This window comes from Artibeus jamaicensis, unplaced genomic scaffold (genome assembly GCF_021234435.1).
Source record: "Artibeus jamaicensis isolate MK-2021 breed Jamaican fruit bat unplaced genomic scaffold, CSHL_Jam_final contig_465, whole genome shotgun sequence".
In the NCBI taxonomy this organism is placed as follows: domain Eukaryota; kingdom Metazoa; phylum Chordata; class Mammalia; order Chiroptera; family Phyllostomidae; genus Artibeus; species Artibeus jamaicensis.
In genome coordinates, this window is record NW_026521843.1 from 29410400 (window position 1) to 29433863 (window position 23464).

The following is a 23464-nucleotide window of genomic DNA, read 5'->3' on the forward strand; positions in this document are numbered from 1 at the left end:
CATAGGGCCCTTGCGATGAGAGGGAGGAACCTTGAACAAATGTTAGGATTCCGCATGCATTTGTCTTATCAACGGAAATCGTCTGTGGTTTGCCCTGAGGTCTCCTGAGTTTACTGGAGCCTGTATTGCCCCTGAGAGAGAGAAAGTGCTCACACTTCACTGGCATGTGAATCGTGAATGTCAGTTTGTGTGTCACACACAGGGACCCATGTCACCCAGAACAGCCACAGGGAGAGGTTCTCCAGGGGGCACAGGGTCTGACCTGAGCTGCTACCTGTGGATCCTTCACAGCATAACTTCACATGGGCCCTTGTTGTATAAGAAGCAGTAACACTAATTTGTGAAAACAAAAATAGCAAAAGGAAGAAAAGAAAAATCAGCCATAATTTCACCACCCAGCCCTTAACATGTGGCCTTTCAGGCTTTTTCTGTGCACATCTTCCTTTCTTGTAAGAACATTGTCGTACCTTTTTTCAGCCTGTGTTTCCGCCTGACTGTAGAATCTGCACATCTTTCTGCACCGATGTCCATACGTGTGTGCACTGTTATGTGAATGGCTGTGGAATCTCATGTGATTATACCCTCACTTGTTTTTAATCAGTCTCTGTTGTTGGACATTCAGTCATTTCTGTCAATGTCAAAGTAGCAAGCAGAAGAACCAGCATCTTTGCTGATGTTAATGATTGTGTTCCTCGGTGACAGACTCCTAGGTGTAGACTCACCGCCCAAGGGTGAGGGGACCAGGTGGGCCCTTCCCCGTGGCTCTTGGAGCTGTTTGGCAGCCACCCGGCCCTGATTTGGTGAGCCCTGTCTCTCCCCGAGGGGCTGTGCAACCCCTGCTCTGGAGGCCTTCAGAGTGCGGCCCTCGGATTCCGCTGCTCAGCCCCTCCGCTCTCACTCTGCAGGCTCTCGGCGGGCGTCGTCCATCGCAGCCTCCCGACTGGAAGAGGCCATGTCAGAGCTGACCGTGCCCAGCTCTGTTTTGAAGCAGGGCCCCATGCAACTATGGACCACGCTGGAACAGATCTGGCTCCAGGCTGGTGAGTATCCCTGGCCCCAGTGACACCCGCTCATGTCCCAGCAGGCCCCCAGGCTCTCGGAGCTGCGTCCTGTCCTAGAGAAGAGAGTATGGGGTGGTGGGAGTCCCTGACAATGGGACTTCACTGCTCACAGAAAAGCCTGGCAATCAGGAGCCTGGAGCTGTAGTTCCAGCTGCTTCTTCTTTGCTTGGCCCAGGGAAAGTCACTTAATCTTCCTGGTCACGGGTTTTCACTCGGCCAACGGGGCCAGTGCCTGTCTGCATGCCCAGGAGAAACCCTCTGGCAGCAAAGACAAACATGAGAGGATGTGAGGAGAGGTCACACAGATGAATAGTCTTAGTCTCAACAATTTCATCTTGCCCACCTTGTCCTGAGTAAAACTAGTTAGGGCCCAAGCCCCGAAAGCTCACGGAATAGCTAGAGAAGAGGTGGGGAATGGCGGCCCCCAGGAAAGGGAGGTGTGGTGGTTGAGTCCATTGAAGACAAAGGGCTGGTAACACTAGGGTTGTCACTTAGGACACAATCCCTCTTGATGGCTAATCGGTCTTGTTACTACTGTGTAGTTTGAGCGCCAGTTAATGTTGGGAACATCAGAATTGCAAAGAGCTGGGTTCTAATGCCAGCTCTGTCTTGCCTGCCGTGGTCTAAAATGAGTCAATGTGGGCAAAGCAGCACAGTGTGGGGCACATAGTAAGTGCTCAGTGAATGGTGTTTGACTTTTGTTCCATCCACTGTCACTGTGGGGGACACAGGAAGCATGGCGCCACCAATGGTGACTGCCCTCAACTAAGGAATGCCAAGGATCGACTCACTGGAGTGATCGGAGGTTTAATCAGATGATGGTGGGAGAGATGGATTAGGGTGAAAAGAGAGTCAAGGCTGGAGATGAGCCTGAGATAAAATGGCAGCAGCCACAGGACAGAGAAGAAGGTGACAGAGTAAATGGAATCCTGAAAATGCCCCACGTCAGCACGCCTCCTGGTCTGAGATCTGCCCAAGCGAAGCTCCTCAGCCTTTTTCCCACTACCTTCCTATCTGCCCCCTTTCTGCCGAGGAGCTGGAGCCAGTAGCTCCCGAGGGAAGATGGAGAAGAGACCAAAGTAGACAATCAGTTCCTGGGACATGTGGGGTTTGCAAGTGAGTCTTGGAATGTGTTTAACTGAGAATCCGAGGTTTCCTGCTGCATGGAGCCCACATATGGACACATTAGTATGCAGGACGCCCCCACTCTCCCCACCACAGGCTCTGAATCTGGAGAAATAAAATTGGACGAGGATTCACAGAAAGGCTAAGCAGAGAAGCATTTTAATAATGCAAATATTGCCCCAGTTTCTATATCAGGGTCCCTCAGGATGCCAGGGATGGGTCCAGGCTGTGCTCCACAGGCAGCTTCTTGCATCTGAAGCAGGAAAAAGGATGTTGAAAAACTCAGAGGACTAACAGACATGGTATCCTCTTAGGCAAGTACTGCTCTGCCTCCTTCTAGGATGTGGAGCTGTAACAGCCCTGGAGGGCGTGCTTGGGCTTCGTCAGCTTCAGGGAAGGCAGCACAGCGACCATCCAGAGCTATGTGTGGCCTACTCTGGGGCTCCCAGGGCCTTTGTTTTTAATGATGTGTCTTGTGTACAATATCAGCAAATGAAAATATTTTTGCATCTTACCAGCCTGCTTGCATTTCGCAGATATGCTGCTTTATGTTAGGGGTGCCAGGGTGTTCTGGTAACTCCAAGGAAGGTTAAAGTCATTCCTGAAGCCAGTGATTAGACGGGAATGTTGGCATAAACACATGCCCTTCAGTAATTCGCGCGTTAGCCTTTCTTTTCCAGACATTGTCCTAGACGTGCAGCCCGCAGAGAACTCTGGGAACAAAGTCTGAGCACTCTGAATGTCGTGCCAGGGGAGGGTTGGGCAGTGTAGCATTAGGAGATGGGTTTGGGTACGTGTGACCGATCCAAAATCACAGTGGCTTCTACGAGGTGCTGCAAGTGTCATTCCCCCACCTGGGCTCACAGCTCTGCTCTCCTGGTCCAGGAACCCGGGTTTCTTCTATTTTGTTGGTTCTGCTCTCCCCTTGTCACTTTTTAAAAAAAGATTTTACTTATTTATTTTTAGAGTGAGAGGAAGGGAGGGAGAAAGAAAGGGAGAGAAACATTGATGTGCAGGAAAAAACATCGATCGGTTGCCTCTCCCATGCCCACAGCCAGGAACCTGGCCCACAACCCCATGTGCCCTGCCTGGGAATCAAACCAGCAATGTTTGGGCTCATAGCCTGGTGCTCAATCCAATAAGCCACACCAGCCAGGCCACACCAGTGCTCCTCTTGCCACTCTTATCCTAGTGATCCAACACAGCTCCGCACCATATTCACTTTCCAAGGCATAACTTGGAAGATTGGGAAAAGGGGACACCCCCTCCCTTAAGGACAGGCCCTAGAGTTTACGCACATCACTTCCTTTACCACCCATTGGTCAGAACTTAGTCAAACGACCACACACCTAGCTGCAAAGGACTATGGGAAATGTCATTATTCTGGGTGTCCGTGTGCCCATTAAAAATCAGGACATCTATCATTCTAGAAAGGGGAGTAGACTAGTGGGCAGTGGCCACAACCAGAAAGGGAAATGAGAGCAGTCCAAAGTCTTCCATTCTGAGCATGAAAGATTCTGGAGCGATCTGCATCCCATGAGCCCTCTCCTCTCCCCCCGCTCACTGTCATCTCCAGCAAGCATGCGCTGAGCACCTGCTGAATGAAGGGCTGCTGGGAGATCACCAAGGCAGTAACTTCTCCCTAACCACCACCCTTCCCCACACCAGACCCAGGTTAAGAGTATTGACATCAGCACCCCCACCCACCTAACGATGCCACCAGCTGCAGCTATTTTGCAAGAAGGGAAAATATTCCCCTTTATGATTTTGGAATGAGCTAATCCCCTTGGTTTGGTGCAAGATAAACTGCATCCCAGTCTGTTCTGGCAGTAAGTTTTACCATTAACCCCTCTCTTGGGCTGGGAAATGTGTGCTTCTTCTTCTCCCAGCTCTCATTGTCCTCAAGTTCCCTATCCAAGGGTCCTTCTCCTTCCAGTGTAACTTGAGAAGCTTCACCGAGGGTTTCCACTTAAGAGATGAATTTCAGAAATGTTGCCTCTTCGGCAGCAGGTATGTGTGAGAATGGGTGAGGCATGGCCCCACAGATGCTTCAGGGTCCTGAGTATCTACAGGTGCTTCCAGGACAGCAAGATGGCCCACCTCCCTCTCTCGCTATTGCTCACACCTTGGAAACTGAGTGTGCTAGAGAGAGGCAGATGGATGAAAGGAGAGGTCCCTTGCCTGGAATTCCAGGGGCCCACAGGTGGCCAAGAGCTTTCCCTGGGTTGGGGGAAGTTGGCCCAGGTCTTAGCTCCCAAATGGCAAGCTCACACTACCTGGGCATGTACCCTGGCTCTTAAGGTGGCCCTGCATGTGGACACCACCCCAGCTGGCAGCTGGGCAGCCTGGCAAACTGCAGTGGGGCCGTCAGAGCTGTGTCCAAAGGTCCTATTTGTTATAAAATTATAGTCGGGGAAGACAATGCCTTACCCTTGGCCCTGCGTTGCCTTGTTCTTTCTCATGCCTTTCCTTATCTTCACTCTCTCCTTTTTCCCAGCTCCCCACCCCCCCCCCCCCCCCCCCGTCTTCTTCTTGCCTTCTGAGCCTTCTTGCCAAGTCCTCTCCTCCCTTGCTCCAGTGTTTTTCTTCTTCCCTCCTTTCTGCCTGTCATTCACTGCTCTCGGGGTCCTGAATTAGTGAGAAGAAGCTCCCGGGACAGGAAGTGAGGGACCAGGCCCAAGCAGTCTTGATTCCCTTGTGGCAGAGGCAAATTGTGTCCCTCTCTGGGCCTAGGGGTGGAGGGTCTCAGACCAACCCCCAATTCCCTTAGATCTCTAATTCTCCGGCCTTCTCCCTTCTGCCTGCCCCCTCCCCAGCTTCTCTTTCATTCCTCCCTCGTCCACCCCCACCTTCTCCTTTATCCTTGGTGTCAATATGTCCTGAGGGCCTGCTCCACAGGAGGGATGCTTATTTTCTATGGGGAGCAGTTTTGGTGAAGACCTGGACTAGCTAAATCCAGGGGTAGGGCTAGCTAAAGTGGATTTTGAGGGCCCAATGTTTACTTCTCTCCTGCCTTTGTGGCTCTGCCCTTTTAGCTGGTGGAGGGTCCCTATTTCTTCTGGGAAAGCCTCTAATAGGCCTTAGGTGTGGCCCTGGGCTCTCCCTCCCCTGGCTCCTTAGCTCAGAACAGGGGGAGGGCGAGGTCTTCCCTGCAGAGAGGCTATGCAGACGGCCCTTGAAGAGTGACTCTGCCCCCCAACCTTAGCAGGTGAGGCCTCAGCATTGGCCAGAATGGCAGGAAGACTGGAACCAGCTCTGGTACAGGGTTAGAGCAGGATGCCTTAGAAAAAAACAATAAAAGGATGGTTGCAAAGCTCCAGGGAACAGATGTTTTCCATTTGGAGTCTGCTGAGAGAAAGCGAAGAGGGGGTGGGTGGAGAGAGAGGGAGGGAGGAGGAAGAAGAGCTGAGACAGGAGGTCTTGAACGGGCTGCGAGGGGGGTTGGAGAAGCGAGAAAATTAGAGTAGGGAGAAGGAGTAAGGAACCGAGAGAGGGTCAGGAGGGCTCTCTGGCACCAAGGGGCAGCGAGGCCCCAGTTACCTAGGATGATGACCATGACTATGAGAATCTGAGGAAAACCTGGTAACACTGAGCGCTCATCCATCCGGCCCCGGGGCGGGGGGGGGAGGCCGGGGGAGGCCAGGAGGGTCGTGAGCACCTTGGGGCCCTGGCAGCCAGGGCCTGGTGGTAGCAGACCAAGGCAGTGGGTGGGCACTGTGCCATGTGGCTGTCTGTGTGGTAAAACAACTGCCTGGGGACACTGAGGCTGGAACGAAGGAGTACACTGCAGCCCCCAGACCTGTGAGCCTGACCGCAGGTCAGAGGCCCCGCTCTGGAGGCCGGACCTGCCAGGAGCTGTCTGCAAGGCCGAGCCAGCAGCCTGCAGGAGACTCTGTTCTGTGTCATCTGGTTTCCTGCCTAACTGGTAATGAAGTCCACTGGAGCAAAGCAGCCCTGTCTATTTTTCTTTTTTTTTTTTTTTTTTGCCCTGTCTATTTTTCAGGGCATGTTTTCTGATGTATGGCCAGCCCAAGGCCCAGGGCCCCAAAGAAGGAGGGAGGTGGGGATCCTGTCGTTGAAATCCCTTGATGTCAGGCCACTGTAAGGAATCCCCAGGGGAGGGACCACGGGCAGCCTCCGGAGATGAAGCTCAGGAGACAGAGCAGCAAGTTGTAAACAGCTTAACGAGCTGCACCAAGACCAGGTGGGCAGGCGGACCAGGCCTGGGGCGGGCCTGCTGGTGCAAGGTCTGGGGCAGTGGAGGGCCCGGCCTCTGAGCCGAGCTGCTGGCGAGGGAGGAAGCCACTATGGGAGCTGATGCAGGAAGGCCTCCCCACCCCCAACACTCACACCACACACTTCCTTCTACTTCTCCACTATTCTCTGTGGCCCTGGGAACTTCTGCCAAAGGGAAACCCAGGCCGCCAGGTGAGCCCAGTCTCCCTTCTCTCTGCTAGTCCAAGTGCCTCTGTGCCTTCAGGCCTTAAATGCTGCCTCCCTCAGGAAGACTTCCCTGACCATACCGGCACAGCTGACCTGACCCCTCCTGAGTGACCAGAGCACTCAGAGTTGGCACTTGTCATTCCAGTGCTCTGGGTCATTCCAATAGTTTGGTGGCTTTACTCTTTGACCTCGTGGGAGGGCCAGGCATCATCAGTGATCAATAGTGGCACGCTGGACATTTAGTTATGAAGGCAGCCTGCTCAGAGTGCCAGGCGGTGGCCCCAGAAAAGAATACAACAGCAGAGGAGAGCCTACGCCGAGAGAGCCAAACCCCTGACCCCTGGGCCAGCCCTCCCTGCAAGGCCCCAGCTCAAAGCCTGCCCTCCCTGGCCTCACCTCCCTGTGTTTTCTGTCTTGGGAATCTCCAGTTCAGGCTGGCTCAGGGAACAAGGGCCAGCATTTCTCTTTCTGGCCTTATCCTGGGAGCCTGGCTCCTCTGTGTTTAATTAATTCTCTGATTCTCCCAAACTCATCTCCACTAGTGAAAAAAGTACCCTTGCTCAAAGAGCCCTCTGTAGTATTTTAGGATACGGCAAGCTATTTGATTATACAATGAGCCTTAGGCAACATTCAGGCTGAGTGCTCCGAGTGCTGTGTGCTACAGTCAAAGCCTTAGTTAGACCTCCTTCCTGCTTCTTGCCAGAGCAGGAAGATAGGATGCCTGAGCCTGGGTTTCCCACCTCTTTCTGGGAGCTTCCTTTGGGATGTCTCTTACCCAGCCCACCCCGGGCCTAATCTGAACTCATGTAACCTCAGCTCTCAGCCTTTGTAAGGAACAGCTCTTGGCAAAGTCACAAGCCAGGCTCTGCTTGCCCTTCTGTGCTCCCATGTGTGCACAGGCACCAGCCCCAGGCGGGGCAGCCGAGCTCTGGGCTGTCGTAGAGGAGGGTCGAGTGGCCCGTGAGGCCAAGCTGCAACCCCAAAGAGCTGCGCTGCCAGAAGCATCTGCCGTGGGCGTGTGCGTGCAGGAGGGTTTGAAATGCGTTTATGTGGGCTGGCCCGGGACTGGAGAAACTGCCCCATTTTCCACTCATCTGGGGAATAAGGGGAACCGGTTAGGGGGTGCATTGTACATGTGTCCTCTGTTCCTCCCGGTACTGCAGAAAGTCCTTCGGAGGGAGGCCGGGAGCTGCTGGGGGCCCAGCCCTGCCCTGCCTCTTCCCACTGAGGGGTGGGGGTGAGGTCCTCCCTCCCTCAGCCTGGTTTGTTACAGTGGGGCTCGTGAGAGCACCCACCTCCCTCCCAGACTTGTGAGGATTAAATGAGAGAAGATGCTTCTCACAGTTGGGCTTTGGCCCACAGTCGACTCTCAGTGGGTGCAGGCTGTTTGGGAGCTGTTACTAACACTCCTTGGTGGGGCCTGGCTCTGCCCCTTCACAGGTGCTCCCGGGCCTCTCGCCTCCTCCCCCACCCACACCCATCTTTGGCAGGATCGCCCGGCTCTCCCTCGGGCTCCGTGCACATGGCTAGCCTCCCTCCTCGGAGACTGAGAGCTGCAGGAGAGCCGCCACATCTGCCTCCCTCCCCTTAGCCCAGGCACATAATAATAAACAAGCGACATGAGAGGACACTGGAAAAAAGTCACTGCCACCTGAGCAAATGCTGAGCTCCAGGAGATACCACTTACTGGCATCTCCTACTGCAGGCCCCTACTGCAGGCCTCTGAAGTCTGATGGCCAGATGCCATCTTACCTAACTGACTCTGTGGCCTCGGGTGACTTCCCTACCCTCTCTGTGCCTCAGTTTCCTCCTCCCCGAAGCCTGGCAATAAAAGTACTTGCCCCACAGGGCTTTGTGAGTGTTGGCCGAGAGTCTGTCTGTGTGGAGCACATAGCACGGTGAGCACTCAGAAGCCATGACCTGGTATTAGCTCCGCACCCCAGAGCGAGCCCGCCCTTTGCTGTGACTGGCGGGGGTGGTTTTCCATCACCTGAGACTGGTTCCCAGGGCGGGGGCTGCTGCCTCCAACTTTGTCGCCACTCTCACCTCCCACTGTCCTTCTGGTTTCACAGCTGAACTGTTCATGGAGCAGCAGCACCTGAAGGAAGCAGGTTTCTGCATCCAGGAGGCAGCGAGCCTCTTCCCCACCTCGCACTCGGTCCTCTACATGCGTGGCCGGCTGGCTGAGATGAAGGGCAGCCTGGAGGAGGCCAAGCAGCTGTACAAGGAGGCGCTCACAGTGAACCCCGACGGCGTGCGCATCATGCACAGCCTGGTGAGTCAGCCTCACACCCCCACAGAAGGCCTCAGGGCCTTGCCAGCCTCGCTCCCTCCATGTCTGCAGGCAGGCTTTGCTGCCACGGCTCCCTGGTGATCTGGTGTCTGGACGTGGCTTCCTCCCTGCTCTGTTGGGAACGACGACGCTTCTTCCCTCCTGCGGGGGCAGGCCACTTCCCGAAACTAGAGCCTGCCTGAGTAGATGAAAGAGTCTGGGAGGGCAGGTTGACGTTCTTTGCGACTTGTTGCTCTTAGTTTCTGTATGGCAGTCTGGCCTCAGAGGGCTTCCACGGTTACACATCAGATCCTCTTCCTGGAGACTCTAGATACCGAAGTGTTTTGGGGGGATTCTCAGGCCCCCCCTCCAATCACTGGGCTGCCTTCCCCATTTCAGAGGAGCTCCCGGGCAGGATGCCCCAGGGTGGGCTGTCATTTCGGGTCTGACCCGAGCACACATTGGAAATGGCCCCTGGTGCCCTCAACCTCAGGACGTGGAGCTCAGGACTTGGGCGTCTAAGACTCAGTAACCTTCCTATGGGAAGGTTTGGAAATGGGGAGCAGAATGTGGGTACTCTCGTCTGGGCCTGGCCATTCTCTTCCCGGGTGACTACGGGCAGGTCAGCCCCCATCTCTGCACCTCATTTTTACTTATGTGTGCAGCGGCCCTCTCCGACAGCTGGAACTGTAGGCCCTCAGTGTAACTTCTTTCCCGCCTTCCTCAGCTGCCTTTAGGGAGTGGGCATGAGGATCAGTGCAATGCTCCGAAAGCGTGCGGGCCTGCATACGCACAGTGATTTTCGAAGCATAGTTTAGGAGCCCACAGTTAGAGACGCAGTCTTCCCCTGGTCAGAGTCCGGGTTCCACTTCCTGGCCCCTTTGAGAGCTCCTTGAGAACAGCCACGAGAGGGCCACTCACGTCCAAACACTAACACAGAAGGGTCAGCAGAAGGACTCCAGATGGCCGCAGGGTCATCGCTGCCCAGAGGGGTCTGATCGCCCACGAGCAGAAGTTCCTAGGAGTTGGATTGCAGCCCCATGTCGGGAACATGGTGTGATAACTCTTAGGACAAACTCCAAGCACAAACTCAGGTATCATCCTATGAGGATATTGCTGACAGAAACATTACATGGGGGTTTATAATGAGGTCCTTTCCAACCCCAAAAGTCCTTGAAAACAGATTAGAACAGAGATTCCCAGCTCAGCTATTATTTCCACTGCCTGATTTCTCAAGGGCTTTCCAGTGTGGGCCCATGCGAATGCCCGTGCCACTTGAAGAAAACCTGCACAGGGACATCACACTCTGGCCCGTTCCCCTCCATGTGGCCCCATGTGGCCTTCCAGTCTGCTCAGCAAATGTTTTTTGCAAGGCACATCCTTCCTCCCGAAATTCAGACTTTAGCTCCTCTGATAAATGCCTCCCCAGAGTCACGTCCAGAAACTTGATTAGGGTGGTGGGAGGGAGGATGTGACTACGTCATTAGGCCAGCAGCCAGGCAGCGATGTCGCCCTTCCATTGCACTCGAGGGTAGGAGCCTGCCGTTCAGCTCCTAAAACCCAACGAAATCCAATAACAAGTACAATTTTGAAGTATCAGAGTGCCATTTTTCATTTATGCTTATTATTGTTTGTAGCTATTTCCCTGAAATTGAGGCCGTTTCCGAGGGTGAGTTTCCATGGTAACTGAAGAGCTGTCCAGAGCGGCTCCCTGCAGATGTTTCTGAAATGGCCCCTTTTCTCTTCCCGGGGTGCCTTCCTGATGTGATGAAATGGGAGCAAGTCAGAGGCAGGCCAGCCCACTGTGAAAGTTCTAAGCAACCAGAGGGGCCGTTGGCTCCAGCGTGGGCAGCCCATCTCCTTTCCACACATGCTGTTCCTGCCAGCATCCTACACGTACGCATACAGAACAGCAAATTTCAAGCCTGGGAAGATTTACGAAGTCCTCTTTTCCCAGAGACACATGAACACTGTGGCATGTTGATCTCTGCCTTCCCCAATCTAAGTGTCTTCCCTGGACTGACCTCAGACTCAGGACATCTGTGACCTCTGGCTCTGGCCCTACTTTGCTTGGGTGACTTAGGAAAAGGCACACCTAACTTCAACCCTCCCGATGTCTTCCTTTGTAAATAAGTAATAATCTTCATCATTCCTAGACCTATGTTCTAATCAAATGAGGTGACACATGTGAAAGTGCTCCTAAAAGTCTGCCATGCAGTATCTGAGAAAGCAAAGCACAGCATGTATGCCACCATGCTCTAGTCCCTCACCCGTGACAGACATTACTAATCAATCACAGCACTCTTCCCCATTGAGCACAGATGTCACGTTGGGATCTTTATCATCACAATACAACATGAAGGGATACACTACTCATTGGTTAAGTCAGCCTGACAGTTATGTAAGGGAGTCACTGTAAAAATAGTAGAGAGTGAAAGCAACCTGTTATCTCAGCCTTTGTGAACTCCAGTGGTTGGTGCACCCCTGGAGAATGATCCACAGAAAGCAACATGGAGGGGAACTGGTACTCCCCCACCGTGGAGTCATTGATAAGGCAGGTTCCCAAGGAGGACATCCTGGCCTTGCCATGGCACTGTGGCATTGTGAGGACCCTGGCCTCTTGTAGGGTCCCCTGAGAGCACAGCCACCCATAGCTTGGGCTGGAGGAGCTCTGGGTCTCCCATGAGCCCTCAGAGGTGGTAGTTGAGCCCTACTCCCTGAGGTCTAGAAAGAGAAGGGTAAGGATAGACTCTGAGCAGCGTAGCGTGGTGGCCAGGTTTGGTCCTGCAGTCCTGAGGCAGGATCATCACACACTAGGAGGACAGCCACTCGGCTTCCCCCTGTGGCCGTGTACGGGGCACAGGCCAGCAGGGGACAGGCTGGAGAAAGCCTCTGGGAGTGGAAGGCTGTTGCATTCAGGAGCCAGGGTTCGGGCATTTCTAAGAATGTACACTCTGGCCCAGAAGCAGGGTCTCTCCTCTCCCCACCCGCTGCCCTGCTGCCCTGCTGCCCTGCATGTGACAAGGGACCTCTCCATGGTTCTGGCTCCACTCTGGGCTCAGCTCAGGTTTTTCCACCCTGATCAGGCAGGAAAGAGACACCACCTTGGCAGTGCTCTGCCAGGGAAGCGTCTTCACTGTGCCACAGCAGTGTCCCAGAGGCGTCTGTGTCCTCGAGCCTGGTCCTGCAGGTGCCACCTCTGCCAGGCTCGAGGAGAGCGCCAGAGTACAGACGAACAAAGGCGTGCTCTCTGCAGATGGAAACTCCCAGTGACATCTAATGGCAGTTCCTGGCGGTCTCTGCCAGCTCAGTCCTGGCCTCCCTGCCCGGCAGCTTGATACCGCACTCACTCAGCCTGGGTGTTCAGAAGTTGATTTCCTGGCGGAAGAGAAATCAACTCCCCTTCCTTTAGTGAGGAAGGGGAGGCCTGAACTTCACCTGCCTGCCCCTGAGGAAGCATGAAAAAGAAGGCAGGTCCTTCCCCAGGTCAGCAGAGGAGTGGGCCCCGGCTGGCACTGCTTTTCGGAGAGGGCCCCACGGCCTCAGCCAGAGGAGGACCCTCAGGCAGCCTGCATCCGTCTCTCTGAGCCTGTCTCTGCCCCATCCTCTCAGGAGCCCCTCTGCACACCAAGGGGACAGGGATGCCTTGGGATGGCAAGGAGCCTAAGTGTGGCTGATGGACTGGCCGAGTCACTCAGAGCCCTCCCAAGAGGAAGTTCCATTGAGGTCACCTGACCTTAACGGTAGGAGGGTCACTAGCCATGGCTTCAGGCCAACTCACTCTCCCTGCCCTCCGCTTGGCTGAGCCAGGAGCATGGATGCTTTGGTGCAGCCTGACTCACCACAGAGAAAGCCTCAGCCATGAGTGGGCAGGTGTGGTTGCATTCCTGCCACCTGCATTTCTGGAGGGCAGGTGGGCTTTCCTGATCCTCGCAGGTGCCTGTCCCTGATCATGCTTTCTTCTTGGGACAGAGCTCCAGGTTCCTGTTGCCCCATCTCCCTGGAACCCTTTCTCCTCAGTCACGCCAGCAGCAGAGAGAGACTGCCCCACGTGAGCTTTAGCTCCTATGATGTGATTCCCAGAGATGTAATTTCTGAAGCAATCCTAGCCATGTGACCTGACCTCTTCTCTCTCCAGACACCCTCACAAAGACAGAAGACAGTGTTTCTGTCATCCATTGCCCTCCGATGGGAGCATGGCCATGAATTATTCCCCCGCATTTGTTCCATCTTGCTCCCAACATGAGGCTTACGTCTTGTTCTTGACGTGGGCTGTGGGCTCAAGGCATGGCCATCCCCAGAGGGCCCCAGAGCCTCTTGCCCCACCTCTCCCCAGACTGGAGCGTGCTGCAGCATATCTCAAGTCCCCAGAGCTCCCCACTAGATGCCTGGCCTGCCCCAAGGTGGGATCCGAGTCAGGGAGGACCAGGGTTCTGCAGTGCTCTGGGTTCTGGGTTGGGCCTTTGGCAGGGGCTGCAGGATCCAACAAGAAGTCTCTGCTCTCTAAGGCCAAGGAGGTGGTAGACTGTGGCCACACAGAGCTGCCCCCACCACCCTCCCCTGGTGGGCCCCATCCCCAGTCCTGGAGGGCAGGGTCATGCAGTAGAGGTGGCACATCTGAGACAGACAGCCAGCCCTCAAGTTATACGGCACAGAGATTTCTTCCCTTCGCTGGCTCAGGCTTCTATCCAATGAGGAAAAAATTCAGGGTCTTGTGAGTTCCAGGGAGAGTTTTGGGCTTAGATGAGGTGAGATCTGTGAAAAGGTCCGTTAACAGCAGGCATTTTTCTCTCCATTTGCATGGAAGACTTGGTGGCAGGTAACCTGAGCCCGTCTTTGACCAGGTGGCTGTGGGGTGTAGGTCATTGGTCCAAACTTCCTTGTGCTGCTGGCTGGGCCCCGGTGCCAGCAGGGTGCTACAAAGGTGGGGGGTGCTGGGCAGGGACCAGGGACCTCAGAGCTGCCTCTGGGGCCAGTCAGCTGGCACAGTTCTTAAGCCCTATCGTCAGAGCCAGCTGTGCCTGGAGGTTAGAGCACAGCCTTGAGTCTGACTGACCTGGACTTGAGTCCCACTTTCACAGCACTTGCTGTTTAACCGCGTCTCAGAACCTCCGTGTCCTCCTCTGTAACATAAGAACTGTGGTGCCAAGCGCATGGGGCTCCGGTTAGAATGAGGTTGAATAAATCCCTGTAAAGCAATGGCCCAGTAGCTGGGGTCACTCGTATCTTTTGCTTTAGAAGTGTGGCTCCCAGTCCAGGTCAGATGCTCTTCGTTTGCAGAGGAAATCGGAAGCCCAGAGCCACACCCCAGAGAGTCATTGTACAGAAGCTGCTCAGCCCTCCATGAGCCCACCAAGTGACTCTGGCCGAGGTACAGATGTGTAGGACATCGGCCCCAGCTGCCCTGTGGCTGGGACAAGAGTATACAGGGTGCAAGGCCCTGCTGACCTGAGTTGAGAGTGAGGGCAGCCTGCTCATAGGTGCGGGTGTGAGCTGAGGGACAAGGGAAATTTAAGACCTGGTCTTGCGGTCCACCGAGTTGGGTGAGCCAACATCAGCTAAAGGGACATGCTGAGGCCCTGCGGCTGAGGGAGAGGAAGGGCAGGGGACGCTGTGCTCTGGGGAGTCCTGCTCAGCCCTGCACACTGGCCCGTTGTCACGCCAGGCCAGCCCAGCCTCGGCTACATCCTGACTCAAAGGGGGAAAGGCGTCCTAAGCAGCTAAGAAGTGAGACTCCGAACCTGGCCTCTGGATGAGGCTGTGGTGCACAGAATGGCAGGACTCCGGGGCGGTTTCTTGGGGCCCAGGGGGCCCACCTGCCCTGGGCCTCCTTCCTTGTGGGCTTCCTGAGCTGTGGCAGGTGGCTTAGAGGGCCGGGCAGCCCGAGGAGGTGGGGGGACCCCGAAGTCTCGCACTCTGCTGAGTGTGGGGGGAACCTGAGCTCTTGCATGCATGGCCCCTTGTCAGTGGACTCTCAGTCCACTCCCTTGTCCCATCAGCTCCAGAAGGTGGGGCATTTTGCTTCGTTTTGACAGAACAGTTTTAGTAGGAAAGCCTTGTCGGTCATTTGGCCTCCTGGCGCAGTGGTTGTACTGTGAGTTCTATATTCCTCATCCCTCTGCAGTGCTGCCTGAGGTCTGGAGTCCCTGAAAGGAAAGTGGAGGAGGAAGGAAGTGAGAGAGTTCTGGGGCCTCGATGTGTTGGGGAGGTGGGAGCTGCATGGGCGGGATCCCCCAGCCCAGGCCTCACTGGTGTCAGGAGACCCCTGCCCACCCTGCCTTTCCCCGGGCCTCACATAGCCCCCAGCCCAGGCTCAGGGACTTTCCAGAAGACAAGGGCGGTTCCACTGGCTCTAGACTTTGGAAAGCCGTAGGCTGGTGCGTGGGCTCCTGAAGTCCGTGCCAACCTTGACAAGGAAGTGGAAGGGAAACTTTCTGTCAGCCTGCCATAGATTTGGATCAGAATGATAGTGAGGCACTGTTGGTTTAGCTTAGCCCCAGAGTCCATGGTCTGAAAGACTCACTCTGTGGAGGATACAACTGGGTTCAGCTCCTTCTGTCTTGTCCACCCAGCCAGTACCCCGCACACACCCTGCCAAATATGTCATCACCAGCCCCCGTGGCTCCATCTCCTGGTCCCAGAGTGGGGCTGCTGCGATGGGCCCCATTCTCATTGCCCATCACAGGGTCTTCTCTTCTAAAACCCAAAGTCTAGAAACCTTGCTATAGCCTCCTGACTTAGCCCTGAGGGCTTGGCCATGTCCAGATGGGGTCCCACCTAGACTGGGCTCCAGGTGAGTCTGAGGGCTCCCTCATCAGGGCCCTCTTCCTATGAGACCCTGGAGGAGCTCTGGTTGGGGGGAGGGGGCCATCAGCCAGACATGGGGTGGGATCCACAAGGATTTGTGCCCCTTCCCCCAACAGGGAAGTAGGACCCGTCAGTGGCTCTGGGGCAGCCCCAGCTCCCAGACAGAGGTGGCAACGTGTGGGCTGCTTCTCAGCCTGAAGAGCCTCCTCTTCCCAGGCTGGTTGGTCAAGACTGACACACCTGGGAGAATCCAGCATGCAGAAATGTGGGCCTTCCTCACTGGGCGTGTCAGCACCCCAGGATGGGTGACGGGAGGGAGCCTTCCTGTGGAGCAGCCTCAGAGGTGGCCCCGCCAGGGGCTCCTCCCTGCAGCCCCACGGTCCCCAAGCAGAAGGCTCCAGGGACCAGGAGGCTCCAGCAGCCTCCAGCTGATTCCCGGCTTCCCAGCTGGAAAGGCTGTGACAGAATCCCAGGAATGTGCCTTGAGCTCAGAAAGAAAATTCCCAAAATAACTTCTATAAATACTTGAGAGGAGGGGTGGGGAGGGAGCTCACAGCATGGCCAGCAGCTGGCCCAGCACTGCGGACTATTTCCCAGAGCAGGCCTCCACCAAAAAGGAGGAGAAGGCAGGTGGGGACCTTGCTGCTGCCCTCCCCCCGGAGGACAGGATCAGCCACTGAACTAATGGGGTGAGATGCCGTGCAGTGAAAAACAGGCAGGATCCAGTTTCTTCTGCATCCCCACCCCAGGCTATAGTCCCTGACCGCACCCTGGACCTCCACGGGGAACCTGGGCTCCTGACAGAGAGGGTCCCCCTCAGAGGGCCCATCAGGCTACCTTGTCCGGTGGCACTGAGCAGGTCACTAGGCACCCACAAGTGCCTCTGGTGTACCCAGCTTCGAGCCCAGGACCTTTTCCCCTCAGCTCTGTTGAGCTGCTAGCATGCAGGTCATGGCCAGGCAGGCAGGAGCCAGGGACCCATCCCTGTCAGCCTAGACAGGAGGACAGAGGTCACATTCAACAGCCCACAGTAACGGAGCATAATGTCAAGGTGGTGACGTGGGCAAGGGGGCCTGCCGTCCTCGGGGAAGGCTTATGGGGAGCAGGGCCCCAGGTAGATGAGATGTGGCCAGATGTTTGCTCCTCCCTGCGATCCAAGAAGGGAGGGAGGGAGGAAGTTGGGAATTTCTGGGACTTCCCCACCGCCCTGCCCCTCCCTGAGCAGCTGCCACCAACCCTGGCCCCTCTTGTAGGGGCCGTACTTCATTGCCGAGAGCAGCTTGCACCTCACTTTCTGCTCCCTGTGCTGGGACAGCACAGCTGTGACCTCTCCCTGGTGAAGGTCACCAGCAAGTCTGATTACTCTGGGTTCAGGATGCTCCCTGGCCGGGGTGCAGGGGAGTCCACAGGGACGTTTGACTGGAGGCCTGTGGGGGCCAGGGGTGGCGGCAGACCCTTGGCAGTGCGGGGGCGGAGCAGGTGAGACCTGCAGCCTCCCGGGACGGGCCCTGTCCGGTTGTCAAGCAGCAAACACTCCGAGTTGCTACCAAACACAAACGGGCTGGTGTCTCAGGCAGGTGGCTGCAGATCCTGTTACAGGCCCCAGGCCTCTGGGCCCCAGCCTGACCCCAGCCTGGTGTCTCCTTTCAGGCTCTCAGGTCAGCACCCCAGGGTGGTGGGGACGTGAACCAACCCCAGCCTAGCCCAGAGTCCGCCCCTACAGAGAGCCCTGCCCTCTAGAAAACTCAGCTGTTCCACCCCTTCATCCCCTCCCAGGACCTCTGGTCATCCTGGGGACACTTCCATTTGCTCCCTGCCCACCACGTGCCCCTGCTATGAGATTTTAAATTGGTCAGTAGCTTATGAAAGAGGACCCTTCTGTTCCCCAGCTTGCAGATGAGGAAACCGTGGCTCAGAGACAATGGGCAGCTTGCCCGGAGTCGCTGCACTAGTCAGGGGCAGCGCTGGCTCTCGTGGTTGTGCAGCCCTGGGCTTGTCCTCTGTACAGAGCATGCAGAGGTGCCTGTCCCAGACCCTCCAAACTGAGAACAGCACACACACACCTGTGTGCACTCCCTGGTCAGCCTGCAGGCACATGTGGCCGCTTCCCAAACACCCGAATGCTTCTTGAGAATCGGCGGTTTTCAAATTCATTTTTAGGTGGAGCCCTCTTTTCAAATGAAATCTCATGTGGAAGCTCAATGCAGCAGTCTTAGTGTGTAAAAGCCACTGTGTAAAAGCCCCTTCGGCCCCACCCCCTCTCTGGGAGGCTCCGCTGGCTGGCCCTTCCCCATCTGTCCTCTGTCGCTCCCCCACAGGCAGAACTTACAGGGCTCAAACCTTCCATTTTTGGTGCTTAGTTTTGGCATCTGGCAGCCTGTTGTCTCGCCTTCCTTCCCTCCTCCCTGTGGGCCCTGTTCCATTGTGAGCTGCTCAGGGTCCAGCTCCCAGGCCCTGCGGGCAGAACGGCTTGGCCTGGAGCCCTGTTGACCAGACTGGGCACAGCCCCCTGGTCCTAGGCAGCCCTGAGTCAGCACCACTCCCATCTGGCAAGAGGGGGAGCTGGGGGCCTGCCTGAGGCTCCGCCTGGGCCTGGCCGCAGCTCGCCATCTTCCCCTGTCCTCTGCCTCATCCTCGTGGTTCCCTGGGGTAGCTTCACCCTGGGTTGAAGAGACATCTCCTTCTTCCTTTCCTGCCCCCTGGCCCCAGTACTGCCAGCCAGCAGCTCCAGAGAGGGAGAGGCTTTTCCTAGGGCTTCCTGAGCACCAGCCTTCCCTCTTTCCTAATTGGTCATGTTCCAGGCTCTTTATGAAATCAGGCATGTGCATCGTCCTCAGTAGGTCTCCATAGCAACGGAGGGCCTAACTCTGGGGAGCGTGGTGAAGATGAAAATGTTCCAGCTAAAAATGTACATGGCCGCCGGTGGGCGGGCACCTGGGAGGGGGCTCCCAGCACACGGAAGGCAGCTCCCCGCCCCCACCCTGGCCCCCGCCTCTCCAGGAAGTCAGCGTTCGAGCTCTACCTCATATCTTTGTGCTTTACCCCGTATCTTGGAATGAGAGGAGGCCCCCAGCGCTGCCATCCCATGCCGCCTTTGAGGGCTGGACACAGATCAGTGACACGGTGTGGTGCAGAACAGCCTTTCTGGGAACAAAGGCTGAAAGGAGACACCAGCCCCTTCCCCTGCCCACCCAGCGTGTGTAGAAGTGGACATAGAGGGGCAGGGTGCCAGGTGAACTTCCCAACCCCTTTTTGTAACAATTCCTGTCCCTTCCTACATCTCCCTGGCAGTGGGGTTGTTGGAGCCAAAAATGTAAGGCCCAGCTTCTGACCACCGGATGCACCCTTCCAAAGTCCTCCTTTCACACAGCCTCCATCCCAGGCCCCATCACCTGTCTGTCCTGTGACCCTCACTTGCCAGGCCAGGGTGAGCATCTCAGGACCCAGATGTCCCTAGGAAGACCAGGGATGCAGGCAAAGGAACTGCCACACCCACCCACAAGTTCAAAGTTCTCCCCAAGGTGATAGAAGCTGGGGCCTGCAGCATACATCCCTTGGTCCCTGAGGAGAAGGGCAGCAGCAAGCCCAGGGGTAACAGGCCCATCAAGAGACTCACACAGGCCAAATGCTGTTCAAGTATTTTACATAAATGGACTCCTATAAACTTCACAACAGCCCTTGAGGTGGCTACTGTGGTCTTTTTCCTTTTATAGATGAGGAAACAGAGGGCCAGAGAATGGTGGCTTGCCCAGGGTCCCCCAGCTGGTAATGGGGAGACTCAAAGCCAGGGCTGCTGACTTGAAAGCCCATCCCTTGGGGCCGGGTAGGACACAGCTCCCACAGTGTGTGATTTGGGAGGCTTGCCTGGAAGCAGGTTGGGGGTGGGACAGGTAAGACTTGCATTAATCAAGGGCACAGTCACTTGACCAAATCCAAGTGAGACACCGTGTCTGGTGCCCTCCCGGGCTGGTGGCCAGTGGCCAAGCTGCTTCCCACTCATTGCCCTGATGGCCAGGGTATCCCTTCCCCAGGACACCCTCACTAACCCCTCACCCTGTGCTTGCTTCCAGGGTATGATGCTGAGTCGGCTGGACCATAAGTGCCTGGCCCAGAAGGTGCTGCGGGACGCTGTGGAGAGGCAGAGCACCTGCCACGAAGCATGGCAGGGCCTGGGCGAGGTGCTGCAGGCCCAGGGCCAGACGGAGGCTGCAGTGGAATGCTTCCTCACCGCCCTCGAGCTGGAAGCCAGCAGCCCGGTGCTGCCCTTCTCCATCATCCCCAGAGAGCTCTGACACTGCCCTGCAACTGCAGGAAGAAGGGGGCTGCCCGGTGGGCAGAGCAGGCCGCCAACAGGGAACGTGGGTTCAGGGAGGTACGGGACCTCAGGGAAATATATCTCTAGGGAACACTTCTGCAAGCTGCAGCCCTAGTTCTCCTCGCCTCCCCCATCCCACCCCTGCATTCCCTCCAGGGCCCAGTGAGTCTGGGAGTGAGGCTCATCTGGAGCCTGGTGGACCACATTTGCATCAGAAGCAAATTCCTTGCTCCTTGGGACTCAGACATTGTGGCATTTACGAGCAAGGAAGTAGCTGGGAGGCCACATCAACACGGGGCCCCTCCCGAGTATCTGTGCCTCATCGAAATGGGCAGAAAGGTCTGTGTGGCTTGGTCACCTCCCCATCTAGAAACCCCTGTGTGCACCTGCCACCCTCCCTCAGCATCCCTGACCCCGATTTCCAGCTTTGCACAAGCTTTAGTCTCGAACCTCAGCTCTCTGCCCTCCAGCACCAGCAATGAACCCTGCCGCTACCCTCAGGCCAGGCCAAGAGACGTTCCTGTGCTCTTCCTTGGCTCCTCGGGAGACAGTCTGCTTGAACCCTAAGTGTCATAGTCATGGTGATGCAACCTGCTCCCTGGAGCCGTACGGCTGTGCCTTCCCCCCACCTGTGCCTTGGGGGAGCCCCAGGTCCTGGTCCCACGCCACATCTCAGAACAAGGTTTTGGATCCCCCTCAGTTCTCGCCCAGAGCAGTCACGGTTTGAAGAATCCACAGGCAAATGGGAAGATGGATTCCTCTCCCAGACTTTGAATTAGTGCATAATGCCCGGCGTTGCCCTTTCCCAGTGAGGCCAGTTGGGACTCCCTGAGCACCTTCTGCTGCCAAGTGCCTGTGAGGCCTCTGGTGTCTGGCCAGGGACACTGAGCACCGGCCCTAACCAACCCTCCATTTCTGCCCACCTCCATCTTCCTGGAAATGCCTCCACTAAAGTAGCCGCCTCAGACGCTGGGCCATGGCCCCAGGGTGGGCCTCAGGGTGTGAGCGGGGCCACTGCACCCGGCCCTTTCTCATGTATTACATCAACTGCTCCTCGAAGCCTTACCTTTCCGGGCTGTGAGTACAGTGTAGATCACTCTAGGGATGAAAACGTGGAGATGGGGAGTCTCCAGGACTGTCCCAAATTCATCTCACTACCCGAAGTGCACTTCGCCTTGGGCTTTGTTGGTTAACCCAAGCACCACCCTGGCTGTTTGTTTCTCCTTGTCTGGCGCCTAACTAGTTGAGCTGGCCTCTGTATACTTGACGCCTTTGTCAGCCGGGGTCCCGGGTGCTGGCGTTGGGGGTCTTCCCTGCTGCTCCCCTAGCCTGCTGCGTGATGCTCTGGGAATTCTCCCCAAGGAATCCTCCTGCCCCCTCCACCACCACAAGCCAATTAGGGGAATCCCTTTTTTTACCTGCACTTGGGGTTTTAGTTTTAAAACTGCATCAGGTACATCTCTCATTTCCAGGTGTGTGGAAAGGTGCAGCTTGTCACAGCCCAGGCTATCTGTGGGAAGCCCCCCTTCTCACCACACTGGCTCAGGACTGCACCCCCAGGGGCTTCCCAGGGAAAGCCCACACCTCCTGGCCTCCCGCCAGGTGAGCAACACCACAGAGAACACTGCATCCTTCGCCTCTAGTTTGAAAGATCTCTATATGTGTACGTGTGCGTACAGCAGAAGTAACGCCTGCTTGATTGTGGTTGGTCAGGTAATATTATATGGGTGTAATAATTTATAGTTTTAATTTGAACAGTTCACCTACAATGTCATATGGTGTGCTTGAGTGTGATATTGTTATGTTACAGAATTACCTGCTTATGATTTTGTAATAAAAGACTTTTTAATAAAAACGGGGGGTGTTATTTGTGCCAGGCCCTGTATATGATAGAGCTCTATCTATACTAGAATTCTGTTAGGAGACAAAGAATTAAGACAAAGCAGAAGCCATTGGTTTGCCTTGGGGGACCCAAAGATGTTGGTGGTCAATTCTGGGAAAGGAAAGGCACTGAGTGCACCCTCAGGGGAGGCCTCATCGGTCTAGGCCAAGTCGTCACCAATTCACAGATTGAGTAAAGAGAGCCCTGAAGGGGAAGTAGGTTTGTCTGAAGCAGTGCGTTCATTCAGCACACAGGTAGCTCCAGAACCGGCCTTGAGCGGACCCTGGAGAGGCTGGGATATTACACAAGGGGAGGGGCCCACAGAGTCCTGAAGGCCTGGGCCTCACAGGTGGGAATGGGAGGTTGGAGGAGCAAAGGGGGGGGGAGGGCCCTGATGACGGGATTGTGGTTTTAGCCCAATGAGACTGGATGAGCACAGGGGGGCAGAGGTAGGGGATTTGGGGGGCTTCGAGGTCAGGCTAGAGCCTGGAGATGGGTGGGAGGAAGAAGAGGGGGGTCTAGGCATGTCCAGCTAGTATAGGTCTCATTTTGGCCTGCTACCTGCTCCTGAGTTGGCCCTGACGCCCTGCTGCCTCCAGGGCCCACCTGGAAAGTCAGGGCCAGACTTGCCACCTGAACAGAGAGATTGTTCCCAGGGCACTGCCAGTGGTGCCCCTCCAGCACCTGGGGGGAAGCCCCTGGGAGGGGCATGTGGTGAGGATCCAGGCCGCATCCAGATTGGCCACCTGCGCTGAGAGGGACATACCAACACACGCCTGATATGTTTTACCACATACCAACATGCTACATATAAAACGTGCACTAAAATTTTGAAGGATGACACAAATTTATACAGGAGCTCTATTCGTGTACTCCCAAGGACCATCTGGGGTACACCGAGGCTGCACCCACCCACTGGGAAGACAGCTGCTCTGGAGGCTTTCCCTAGAACCCGGGGCTGGCCGAGACTGAGCTTCCTGCTCCCTGGCCTGCCCCACCCTCAGCCCTGCTCTCATTGTGGTTTTGCTGTCCTAGTGGAGAAGGTCTTTCCCGGAACCTTTAGGTGTCCAGCTCCTTTTTTGCTGTGATGCTTTCTTTGGAGGAAACACATGCACGGTCTTCAGTGATGTAACAATTAGTGTAGATTACTTGTCACACACCCTCACCCCCAGCTCATGGTCCCCTGGGATGAGAATTAAAGGTCATAGGTGATGTTTCATTATCTGCCAGCCTGGGAGGAAGTTTCAGAAGGCTCATCCTTCAAGGAAGAGAATGGAGGCAGGAAGAGGGGGAGAGAGGAAGGGAGGGGAGGCCTTCCTGTTCAATATGAGGGCTGTGCTGCACTGACCTCCAGTTGGTCCGAGGTTGAAAAGTCAGATGGGTGGAGACGTTTCCTGACCCCTGGTCTTCGGGCCCCTTGTTCACACATAACCTCCCTGGAGAAGGAGGGAGCCAGCTGTGTGTCTAGTGCATTGTGCCAGAACAAGGGCTGGAGCCTGGGGACAAGACTTGTGTGCACTGCCACCCCCATGGACCTCCAGCCCACCCACCGCTCTCCA

The 23464-nt window shown here is 55.9% G+C and overlaps 1 protein-coding gene across 2 annotated transcripts in view; it reads left to right on the forward strand.

Moving 5' to 3' along the window:
- TTC7A (tetratricopeptide repeat domain 7A) overlaps window positions 1–21876 on the forward strand; it is a 114175-nt gene extending 92299 nt beyond the window's left edge. Inside the window, exons 18-20 of one of the 2 annotated variants that reach the window (XM_037161180.2) lie at window positions 906–1040; window positions 8702–8904; window positions 19779–21875. In XM_037161180.2, coding sequence (XP_037017075.2) covers window positions 906–1040; window positions 8702–8904; window positions 19779–20000 — 560 coding nt within the window. In that variant the 3' untranslated portion in view covers window positions 20001–21875. Of the gene's footprint in view, window positions 1–905; window positions 1041–8701; window positions 8905–19778 lie in introns of both variants that reach the window. The other variant, XM_053667004.1, reaches the window with a different exon arrangement.
- The last annotated feature ends 1588 nt before the right edge of the window (window positions 21877–23464 follow it).